Source organism: Hetaerina americana, unplaced genomic scaffold, assembly GCF_022747635.1.
Source record: "Hetaerina americana unplaced genomic scaffold, ioHetAmer1.1.p SCAF_60, whole genome shotgun sequence".
NCBI classification, from domain to species: domain Eukaryota; kingdom Metazoa; phylum Arthropoda; class Insecta; order Odonata; family Calopterygidae; genus Hetaerina; species Hetaerina americana.
Window position 1 is genome coordinate 1,294,783 of NW_027287206.1, and position 12,906 is coordinate 1,307,688.

At 37.7% G+C, this 12,906-nt stretch overlaps 1 protein-coding gene across 7 annotated transcripts in view; it reads right to left on the reverse strand.

Annotated features, from left to right (window-relative positions):
- LOC139695589 (uncharacterized) overlaps positions 1-12,906 on the reverse strand; it is a 44,608-nt gene that overhangs the window by 14,704 nt on the left and 16,998 nt on the right. For 4 of the 7 annotated variants that reach the window (XM_071594383.1, XM_071594381.1, XM_071594382.1 and 1 more), the window contains exons 6-12: positions 10,661-11,072; positions 7,808-8,285; positions 6,029-6,166; positions 3,965-4,140; positions 3,732-3,879; positions 1,113-1,214; positions 190-289 (exon numbers count right to left, since the gene is read on the reverse strand). In XM_071594383.1, coding sequence (XP_071450484.1) covers positions 190-289; positions 1,113-1,214; positions 3,732-3,879; positions 3,965-4,140; positions 6,029-6,166; positions 7,808-8,285; positions 10,661-11,072 — 1,554 coding nt within the window. The remainder of the gene's footprint in view (positions 1-189; positions 290-1,112; positions 1,215-3,731; positions 3,880-3,964; positions 4,141-6,028; positions 6,167-7,807; positions 8,286-10,660; positions 11,073-12,906) is intronic. The other 3 variants (XR_011702330.1, XR_011702329.1, XM_071594384.1) reach the window with 2 other exon arrangements.

A 12,906-nucleotide genomic window follows, 5' to 3' on the forward strand; every position in this document is an offset into this window, starting at 1 on the left:
TAAAGCAGTATGGCCAGGTATCACTTACCAATAAGCCCAAATAAGCACCCAGGTCAATGTCCTCAGCAAAACATATACTCTACATGATATTTTTACCCAAGCCCAGGTTTCAAAGATTATGGATGATGTAGGGGTTTGGTTTTAACAACGCAGTAGGATAAAATGCCACAAAACCCAATATTGTATTACCTCGCAGAAGGCTTTCAAAGCATTCATCACAGACTCTGGCAGCTTGAAACTTCATGTACTGAAGAGGGGCTCTGTTGGCTGAGCATTTTCCACACACAACCTGAGAAAAATACAATTGCAAATAAATGTTAAAATTAGAGGATTCATCAAGGTATCACTAATCATCCAAAATGACTTGAAGAGACCATAGATTCTGCCTATTTTTTTAAACAATAATCACTCGTTCCCACAATACAATAAGATAATACAGTGTAAAGTTGTGCATCCATAGCATTTACAAGATGAATGATTGACTGCAATAAAAAAATCTGGAGTACAGTAAAACAGGGTGAGAGTAATTTTTTTTCAGAGTAATTCACGTAACAGGCAAAAATATTGGTCCCGAAAACAACTTGCTTAATGAGTGACTTTTCTCATTACAAGTAACAGGGAGAGGGGAATTCTCCCATTTGCTCCGTGCCTGCTACAGCAGTTTGTGTTTAGCACTCATTCTGATAGCATCTTTACGTCACTAGTGATCACACATTTTTCCAACTTGCTTTCAAACATATTATTAGAGATTTTTTTGTGCAAAGCTTAATACTTTATTGTGCATAGTTTTAAAATTGAACACGAAAAAATCCGTAAGAAGAAAGTCATAAAAGAATAAAAATAAAACATTACAGGAGAAATTAAACGTAAAATCATTCAAAATCTGAAACAAGGCGTGAGCATGGCTGATCTAGTATGCACCACAGCAATCGGTCGACATCCGTGATCGGCCTGTTCTTCCAGAACACAGACAAGATTAACTGGATAGAGGCCTCAAAGAGAGTGACAACTGTATCTGCAATACGGTTACATATCAAAATTTCATGACTATCCCACTTCCTCCATGCAGTGAACACCTTACTGTTACTTAAAAAAGGATTTTAAATAGCTACCTTTCCACAAGCTCGGCAGTGATGACGTCTAAATGTGACAGTGAATTCCGAAGTGCAACTTTGGCACATAGTGACACGGCAATCTTGAATCCAAACAGGAGCCTGTATTAAAAGCAAGGAATGCAAAAAATATTACTACACAGAAGAGATATGGGTTACCAAGACTTACAGTAATACACAAGTGCAATAAATTTTATGCATAAAAATCATTTCTTGACCAGGATTCCAATCCAGAGCCCACAATGTCCGGCCAAGTGCTTTAGCCAGGTAAGCCACAGAGCATCTCCCAGTTTCTTTGAATTTGTTAAAAGTAGTACCATGGCATATTATAATCGTTTGGAAGGACACAAAATTACCACCCCTATACAATTTAGCCTCAATTACAAAACACAAATTGCCATCCCACGCTATAATGACACCTTCTTCATCTCCACATACTTCCTTCCTCCTTTCATCCCATTCAACATCCCTATCCTATTCCTGCCCCTTCCTCACTTGGCTAATATTCTCCCCTCTATCACAGTCTTCAACATCCCACTGCCGATCAACATGCTGAGCATCTATTTTTCCCAACAATCCTCTCTCCTCCCCTAGCCTAGTCTTTACTCATTAGTTTTCCTTATGCCCACTCCACCTTCTCCATCTTTCTCCATATCCACATTTAAAAAGCCTCCAGTATATGCAAATCATCCTGCTTAACAAAACCACGCTCCATATCATATCAAACATCAAGCATCCTCTCCAAGACTCATTAAGAAATGGAAAGAATACACAGAGAATATAAATGAATAAGGCATTACACCATTATGTCTAGACAGTAAGAAAATATGGATGTAGTTGGGGTTAGTTTAATCCCAGGCATACTTGATTGTATGATAAATAAGGGCATGAGGGAAATTGAAATCCAATAAGGCTGCGGGGCTTGATAACAGCCCCACGAAACTACTTCAGGGTCTAGGAAAACATGGGAGGAAGATTTTTTATGGACTAAGCCAGAAGGTTTTGTCAGATCAGGCATAATTTCCATCCCAAAAAAGGGTAAGGCAGATGCACACGAGGACTATAAAACAATAAGTTTTATTTGGCATGCATCTCAAGAGGTACTAATTATCCGTTCAATAATGGAGAGGAGGAAAAATGGGCAGATGATCAATCCAAAGTTAGCCAGTTAGGCATGGACTTACAAGCATTGCTAAAGGCAGTAGAAAATTACTGTGATAGTTTAAGGGATGAGAAAAACGAGGGGCAGTCAAATGAAAACTGAACCCACTTGCATCAACCTAATGACCCTCACCAAAAAGGACATAACCCAACAACTGCCAGCACCTGTGAGTTGTCACTATTCAGTCCTCCTACCACAGTGATGCAGTATCGATACATAACAACAGTGTTGTCACCTTTCACACAGACTTTGTGTTATGGCGAGTGTAAGGTTTTCATTTGGCTGCCCCTAGTAGTCTAAACAAAACTAAAGTGATCAGGTTTTCGAGGAAGAGGAATACAAGGTTTAACATTAAAACCAGAAGCCATTAACTAGAGAAGGGGGAAATTTTCCCATCTTGGAAGATCTCAGGACCAATATGGTCCAGTAGTTTTCACGAGGAGGGAGAAGTTGACAGGGGAAATGAGTTATAACCTGTAGAAAAGATAAGTGAAAAACTTAGATATGCAGCGTAGCTATGTACAGTGCAGAAGCATGGTCATTGAAGCAGGATGATAGGTATAGATTGGAGTCTTTTGAAATGTGGATATGTAGAAGTATGGTGAAGGTGAAGTGGACAGAAAGGAGAACAAATGAGATGATGCTGGATATGGTGGAGGAGGAGCCGGGATGGTTGGGAGACATCATGATGGGGCAGGAAAAATGAAAAGCAATTTGATCGGCAGGGAGATGTTGAAGATTGTTATAGAGGGGAGGATGTTAGGCAAACGAGGAAGGGGCAGGAATAGGGTATAGGGATCTTGAATGGCTCCAAAGGAAAAAGGAAGTATGAAAAATTGAATAACAGTTTATTGTAAGGTTGGATGTTGGCTTGTTTTGCTAGGCTAGAGAATGAACTACTTGTTCTTCTTTCTTCAGTCATTGTCCACCCAAAACCTACCTTAAAAGTAGGCTATCAAAATACCTAATTTTAGTAGTTTTGAGGGGAGGCGACCGACAGCTGAGGTCATTTGTGCCACTAGGGATGGACAGGAAAGGATGAAGGGTGGAGAGAAACCAGGCGTCGGCATTAGCCTACTCTTTACGAAAGGCGCCAAGGGGTCAGCTTAACATCCCATCCGACGGATGGTGTACTCACTCAAAGTGCCTTCCACAAAGCACCAAGAGTAGGGATCGAGATACCACTGAAAAATATTCAACACCACCAGGATTTGAACCCGGGCCCTCTGGGTGGGAAGCAAGTACGATAGCCACCTCATCATCTCGATCCCCTCAAAATACAAAGTTCCTGCCTATATCCTTGTATAGCATTTACTGAATTGCTTCCCAGTCAAATATACCTGCATCAGAAGGAGCATTTCCTTATGAATATTTTCACATAGCTTTATGAAGGTAAAATACATGCATAGGGCAATGTAGATTATGACAACATTGTACATCTCCCAAGGTTAACTTACAGCAGTTCCAAGTTGAAAATGTTCATTTACTTTTTGATTGGCATTACTCTGAGCTAATTTCATCTGAAGAAATGTCTGCTGCCGCAATGTATAATCATGTATGGCCTTCTGCAATGCATTCACCCATTCAACCCTCTCTTGTGCAGAGCTGCAAATAAAAACATTATTTAAGAGCAATAAAAATATCAATCAATAAAGATGGATTAGTAAAAATAAAGTTTAGAGAGACATACCTGGCAGATAATGTGAAACTGCGGGTGATGCTTATTATGCTAAACTCATTGGTGTAATCTTCTGCCACAGGTATTTCAACTTTCATTCCATCAAGAGGAAGTTCATTATTTACTTTGAGAGAGCCAGCAGCTTGGACTGATCGATCATATGAGGCATAGAGAAGGCAATCATTCAACTGAAATCAAGGAAATTAGCTATTGCATTATAAAAGTAAAATTTTCAATCTCTACTAGTAACTGGAGTCATGTCAATTTTAAGCAGGTCTTACAGTTTAGAAGCATGTTGATAATAAAAACTTTGTAAAATATATGAGTGAAAAAGCTACCTACACATGATACACTAGACAGAAGTGATAGGGAAAAGAAATCAAATATTTGTGGGAATTGTACGACTCACTAACAATGCAAAATGGCAAGTGGCATAGCATATAGATGCAGTGCCAAAAGAGAGCAGAGACCTGACATTCACTTGAATGGCCCTTTGTAACTTTGGATGGGACACACCATTAGCACAGAACTTCTGATTTAACCTTCTACTCTACCTATTTTCCTACCAATGGGACGGTTTAACGGATTGCTTTCTTTGGGTTTTGTTTTGCACACGGAGATTATAACAGCATCGATTAAATATGTATTTTAAGCACTGTTCAGCAACAAAAACCCATCAATACCATTAGAACCTTGTTAGATTATCACATTCCTAAATGTTTAATCTACAGTCATCCATTGGATAATTTTTAATACATTTTTACAGTGTCTTGCTCCATTTCAAGAAAAATGATGTGCAGAACAATTTGGGTCTTCTACAGTGGGAAATGATCTATTTTCATCAAGCATCCATTTTCTTCGAACTTCAAACTTCTCTTCCCCACCTCCCTTACAGGCACATCCAAAACCAGATCGGACAAGGGTGGCCTGACAGTCTAGCCCCAAAGTCAACCCCATATGCTATGGGAAATTAATCTGTTTTGCCAAAATATTGCACTCCTCACTTAGCTCTCTGCTCCCTTGCAGCCCTCTGCCTCCCTCACCACCCTGGCACCTCTTGCCTGCGCATTCATTCTCTGGCAACAGCCATTCAATCTCTCCCTAGAAATCTCTCTTGCACAAATATTTTTCCATCAACTGACTTAGGGGACATTGCATACACTATTCCTCTCCATGGAATAAAAATAAACTATTCCTCACCAATCTCCATTTTACTACATCACCTTACTTCAACCACTCATTCTCACATCTTCATCATATGTGGAACATCAATTTTATTCCTCTAGAGATACTTTACCTTTGCATGTAACCCTTTTCTAAATACATTGGCACAAGCATGATCTATCTGGGACACTCTCCCCTTCTCATAACTTTCTGATTAGCCCAGGGCACATCATTCTTATCCCATCAATAGCATTTATCTTAACCCATTGGTCTACAGAAAAAAGAGAGTATTCATTTCACCTTACTCTGGTGGATCATCCCCTACCACACACCATGGGGGTAGCTTGAAGAGTAAATGAACTTCATTCAATTTCATACAAGTTCAATTTTATTTGATTTAAAATTCCATTTGAAGGAGAATTAGTGATTCATAGGTCCCTATATTCCACATTAACCTCTTGCCTTTGCCATCCAGTGAAATGCTTCTGCTGAATGCAAATTGGGACATTACTGATCTGGTTTCAAACAAAGTTCCATTTGCATTTTAACCTATGGGACACTAGACTATATATTCAGTATGTGCCATAAAGTCAGTAAATACTTTAGTATACAACGCATTCAGTGAAATGAGAAAGCATTTTGATTTTGGTTTGTGGATTTTTTTCATAATCATTGCATGAACATTTGATTTTAGTAGCAATTGATAAATCATAATTCATTTAAACAGAATATTGGATTTAAGTTAAAAAATTTTAAAAACTGAAAGTTGTAATCTTCATTAATGCTGCCATAATTAAAAAATGGGTTAGAAAGCCACAACCTCAGTATTAGCCATTTTATCAACCTCAAAATTATACTGGTAATATGCTCATAATGACTAAGAACCTAAATAATGCCAAATAAAGTACTCACCAGAATAAAATATCTATTTAGCATTCCTTTTCGGCATAATTTTTGAAGCTCTCCTTCCTTTAGAAAAGTACGGCCAGGTTTTATGATGGCATAATTCTTCAAAAGTGACTGAAGCTGAAGAAGTTTTGACAAAGCATCCTGATGATAGAAATAAAAAAAAACACTTATTCCATTAAATCACGGTACCTTTCATAGTCATCAAAGGACAATCTCAACACCAAATTAATTGCTAAAGCTTATTTCAATGTTTTGATTAAATTTGTCCCTGTACTTGAGATAATGCCTCCTCATGGAAAACAATAAATTTGAGGGTAATTTTGTGGTGAAAACAAGGACTGCTGCTCAAGTAAATTTATCCCTGTGACTATGTATGTATGCATGTCAAATTTAGAAATATGACATATCCATGCATAGAATTAGTGAACACAGAATGACTATGAATCATTGAGTAGCTTCAGGTGTGATGTGGTGGAAGTCAAACATAATGAGTAACTGATCATAGCACTTTTTCACTTGATAACCCTAATCAAGTAAAAAAGTACTACAACCAGTTATTCACAATGAATCATACTTTCACATAATAGAATATTTACAACCATATGCATAGTAATATTATGTTATGACCAAGGGACGAGAACATCTACATATTAAATTGCGAGTAAGTTTCTTGAGTCATAAGGAATGTTTTGCTCGGCAGCCCTATTAAAACAATGGCAGTGAAGGTGCATTTCCTGCAATTATTCTAAGTTTATTCCACTCTCGCTAGCAGTAACTGCAAAACATTTGTAATAAATGGCCATTCCATGATGTGTTGTTAAAAGATTTTGATTGCCTTGAGTGCTTGTTTCATGTGCCTTATCAAGACTTTAGAAATTGAGTGTAAGGTATTGAGACGTTCTGGTTTTCAAAACTTGGTACAGAAGGGTTGAATAATGCCATAGGCATCAATAGTCAAGTTTTGGCCAAATAAGTTAATATAATAATACAATAAATATAATAAAATAAATAATTTATTAATACAATAAATATAAGAATACAAGTGATGATGTGAATAGATATTAGTAAGTCAATGATAGACCTGAGGGAACGTTACAGTTTCATGGAAAGCTCTTGAGAAAAATCTTAGTATACTACGTCAGCATAGTCAAATTTAGGGAAGTTATTGTACGGGAAATAATTGGAGGACAATTTGACAGGGCTTTCAAAATTATAACAGCATTTACTGTTCAGCTAAGTATGCATAAGGTGGGTTATTCATGCTAGCGCTGACATTTGGCTTGAAAAAGTGATTTTTTTTATTGGAAATAGTTCAAGGATATGCAAATGCTAGTAAGGGTTGTGCATTCATCTATTGTGGAAGCAACTTGGATTTTAACCAGGTGCAAAGAAGGGCAATGATAACACTCATCATTCTCATCAAAGTATTGTATATCTTCATCAGTGGGTCTCTCTTTCATAATTACCTCTGTTATTCATAATTTTGAGATATTTTTAGGCATTTAAACATGTTTATCCACATTTAATATGGCTATAATTATGGTCAGTAATGAGTATCTAGGGTCAATTAATTCCCAGGTACAAAATGCCTCCTTTATCAATCAATTAAAGAATACCAACTTAAAAAAACAACAGGCTAATCTGAATGAAAAGTCTAACTGCATTTGGGACTTTACCATTTACAGCATTCATTCAACTGTACACATCCATCTTATTCATATACATCTTTGACAAAATAAGTTCTCGAGCTACTAAAAGTAATAAGGAGAAATCTGCACTCACCCCCTGTTTCATGCTTCTGTTGGCGTGATCTGCCACATCACAGACAATCCCAAGGGCAACTTTTGTGTCCTCATAATCAGTTGATTCAGGCTCTAATTTTGCTAGGTAGTCTTCGAGAAGAAGACGATATTGTGGCAGTCTTTGGATTGGCTTCAACATAAAATGCTTCAGAGCTAATCTTTGACAGCGAGGCGATGCCTCAAAATCACGCACTACTCGAGCAAACCGAGCATTGCTATCACAACATTCGTCCAAATACTGACACTGAGTCTCAAAATTTTGAAAATATGATGTATAAAGCTTAAGAAATGGACCCTTCCGTACAATAATATCAGCAATTTTCTGGCTATGATTCCAACTGCTAATACGATCTTCTAAATCTTGTAAAAGTTCCTCATTAAATCTCAGAAGCTGTGGAAGATTATGAAGAATCTTGCACAGATCAGCCTCTGATATAATTTCAGTCTTCTGTTCCATCCTGCAAACAAAAAAATTCTTTTGGTTACTGCAAGTAAATAAGATAAGAATTAAATAGGCATTCGAGTAAATTGTAATGCAAAACTTAGTCTATGACATCCTATGAGCCTTTAAATAGCCTTTAGCTCCCACTGGGAGCTAAAGGCTATTTATATACTTTTTCATTCAAAACACCAGGTACCTAATCACCTATGATGACATGGTAAGAATAAAATCTCTTTTAAGTTAAATACATTGGCTATCATTCAAAGTATCAGTGCTTAAGTGATTCGCCGTTCAAGATCTTATGTCAGACAGTAATTTATACAAATTCCACTAGCACTCTTAACGATGCTATATCAATGCACTTAAACCAGTAATTAAATCTCTATAAGCTTCCCTGAATATATAGAAAATAATTTCTGAACCACTGATGCCCGTCAGAAAGCTCAGTGTCAATGACAACAGTGCAAGAAAAGGGAGCATGCACTTTGTAGCTTGCTGAGTTGTGGTCTATGTCAGCAGTAAGGCACCATTTTGGAACTGAATATGGAGAGGAACAAATGCCAAAAAGCTTACCTATTTGATTTTGGGAATACAAACTGAGGACTAGAGGGAGGAACCTGCATAAATCAAAGGGTGCAGGGAGCTTTCAGCTATGGATTCCATGTTCAACAGTACAAGACAATCCGCATGAATAACCATGAACAATGTTTTTAATAAATATCCTGATCTAAGAGTATATTCAATTGCTTCATGCGATCACACCTATTGGCCAAGTTGCATGAGCAAACGAGTGAATATTCTACACAGAATCAACACAATCCCTAGTTAAATAAGCAGCACGTGTGTCTCAGATGAGGTGACCTTTCATGCTAATGAGATCATGAACAGACATTACTGCTGTATTCAGAGAAATAGAAATCCATGTCACCTTTGAGCTGGAAAGGGACAGTGCTTAAATAAGCATGTGGCACAATTTAATTCAAGGCAGGGTGCTTGGACTCTTCTTCTCCTTCATGGAGTAGACCACGAGCGGGTCATATCTGACCATGATGGGTTGTCTATTTCCTCCCATGCCACCCTGGAGTTGTCTGCCAGCCTTAAATAATGCCCTGACTCACTTCCGCCTCTATGAGGAATCACCTCAAATAAGCAATGCCTGGAAGATGCATCAGCAGGGGAGCACCAATTGTGTAGCCTCCAAGGTCACCACACTTAAACCCATTGAGCTTTTGACAATGGGGTTAAGTGAAAAACTTTTTGTGTACTAGGTCAAGATAAATTAAACTTGGGCATGTCTGATTAAGGACATATGGCTATGGTAACCCAAAACATGCTCCATAATATAAGGTGGACATCAAACAACACCTAGATATTTGTCATGCCACTATAAGCATACATATAGGAACTCATTAAACATCAGCAATTAAAAGCATTGAGAATTTTCCCTTGTGAGTGTTAAAACCAGACACAGCTACCCACATCCAAATCTTAATACCTCCATGGGCAACCCGCTCAACTTGCCTCCTACTCCACCCGTGAGACAACCATTTTGCCCAATTAACTGTACACTCCATGAAGTGACATTAGACTGCTAGTCAGAGGAGGACCTGCCCGCCAGATTCCACATGTTGTCCTTTAAATGTGCATCATACATAACATACTGGTGACGAGTTACGGCTTTATCACTAACACATGAGCAGGTTTGATGCCTTGCCAAGTCTATCAGTGTAATGGTAACCGCAAATGTTTTCAAGATACCATAAAATCCCTTATTTAAGTTATCAGAATATATTTTAGGAACACATCAAATTTTCATTCTCCAACTATTTCACATTTGTCTGCAGGATTTTCCAAAACTGTTGCCTTTTCTAAATCAACTTAGCTACTTATTATGTCACTAAAATATGCTTGTGCTGGTTCCAGCTTTTCTTTTTAAGATATGCAGCCAATCCACTTGATTAATTAATTAGGAGAATGGAGAAAAAGAAGGGTACATTAGAGCTGCCAAGGGGGAAACCCTAAAACCCTCAAGACTGCTTCCAGACACACGACCTCCTCCTCAGCCACCTGTCCCCAGGGAAATACTTGTTCTGTTCCGTTAATATTCTGCCCAATATTTCCTAAACTTTTCTCTCACAGGATGCAGAGCCAAAGCCAAACACATGTATTTCTATCTGACCTGTGGTTTCACAGCAGAAAATAATTCCTGGTATTGTTCAAGCAGTCTCCTACTGAGACTGAATCTCTGACTCTCTACCATCCCTGCTATATTGTTTTAGCTATCAACTTTCTTGGCAGAAAACATCATGAACAGCAATGCTCACAACATTCTGATGGAAATAATAGTGAAACATTTGCAATGGAACAGAAGGTAAAGGATGCAATACATACCCGGCATTAGAAACTGCAGTACAAAAATCTATACACAGCAATCGCAGAGCATCTACAAAAACTCTTTCAGAAGACATCAATTCTTGCGCAATATAAAATCTCTTCTTTTCCTTTCTCTCTTTCTCTGACAATGTTCTGTCCAACTTTTCCTCTGGGAGCAGCATCTCTTCATTTTCTGATTCTGAATGTACATTGTCAAAACTCTGCTCTGAAATGTGAGACCCACTGCCAAATTCTCCAGACTGTCTTTTCATATCTAGAGAACCCATCTTCATACACAATCTAGGCACTCCTATGTCCTCCGATGTTTCCTGCGTGTCCTCCATTGCCTTCACTTCCTCATCTATTGAGCACACTGAATGCAAAATCTCAGAATTGGCATCAGGGTTCAGCGCTTCTATTGCTGGCTTTTCTGCAAATGATAAGGCAATCAATTAAGAATCCAAAATACAGGAATTGAACATAAATTAATACAAAAGGAAACTATTTATACATCATTTTTGCTCAATGTATTACAGGGAAATTTCACCTTTTAAATCTACCGTAATATCCAACTACATACACATTCTCCACAAACAGAACTTAGCAATTGGACACTAAGCAAACAGAACTCAAAAAGTTCATTAGAATTCTTCATGTATACATCTAGCTCTTGCCCAGAGAAGCTCACAGAAACTAAATACATTAACTAAGGTATTGTACATTAACTAACGTATGATCATTTTCGGAATCATGAGAACCATAGCACATATAAAAACTCATTTGTCCAGCTTCCTCCATCTCATCTGCCAGATTCCCTGCCCACATGCATTATGACCACTCTGCCAATGCAGATTGTTTCAAAATGAGAAATAATTTAAATTCAAATATTACAGAGTGATGGGAATAGCAGCTTAAAGGGTCAAATTTAAACGAAAAGCAATCTCAAAGATGCAAAATGAACTTCCTTTTCACAATGAATATTACTTTTTAAGACAGACTATATTTAGGACATGCAGTTGCCAAGTTTACATGTAGAACCAGCTATCTTCCCCTTTTTTTATCCTTTAGTTTTATGAAATAGTTTCTTTTAGTGCTTTAGTTTCTGGCTGCCCTTTGTGAACGAGTGAGGAGACAGAGACCCGATTTGTAGAATAGAAATTCCTGGATGCTTCACCAAGATAATGCCATGCCAGCCAATTCCGCCTTGTCTGTGAAGGAGCTCTTTGCCAAATATGGCATCATTGTGTCACACCACCCACTATGCTTGCCTGACCTCGCCCCCTGTGAGTTTTTTTATTTCCCAAGGTCAAAGTGGAGCTTAAAGGGACAAGATTTGACAGTGTTGAAGTGTTGAAAGTAGAAGTGACAAGAGTTTCTCAACAAGCTGACAGTAGTGGACTTCCAGCACTGCTTTGAACAATGGAAAATTCATATTGAGCATTGCACGGATCAGTAAGGTGAGTACATTGAAGGTGATAACCTTTCTAATGCAATTGGTGATCAATACTCATAAAATGTTGAGCAGCACCAGTCTGGTTACTTAATCACCACACTTTGCACTCAAACTTTCATCATATGGAGTTTGCTTAATTAAGTTACATCAACAACATAAAAGATACAAGTATTATAAACAAGTTCATTTATTAAACTTAGTAGACAAATTTTCAAGTAAAGATTATTATACTCTTAAAGGCTGACCATTACATACACCCACATTGAAGGAAATAGGCAGAGGATGATACTACTAAAATGTGTGGTAAATCATGGGAGGGAGGGAGGGGTAATTGTATCTAATATCTAATGACTCATGCATTTAAAAAATAGGTCAAACACAATATCCTTACAATTGTTACAATTTACAGATCCTATGATAATGTCAATTATCAGCAAAAATAAAAACAATTCTGCGAATGTTCATTGCCTTGAAACTAGACTTCATACTTCACGGTGCCTGGATAATGCAAATATGTGTTTTCTATACATAGGTTTTTATAATAAGTCATGAAAAGGAGTAAATTAATGCTTCAACTTCACTGCCATAGTGTGGAAGCATACAAATGTACATGCTCAAGGGAGATTTCATAGCTAAGCAGATAGTTGGATGGACTAAGCGTAACTACCGCCAAACTGCATTGACTCATGGCAATGTAGCTGCAAGGACAATAAGCATATATCAATGATAAAATGAAGTGATGCTAATGAACAAAGAACAGTGTCTTGGGTAACAAACAATTTCGGTAAAAAATGGACACACATTACCTAAA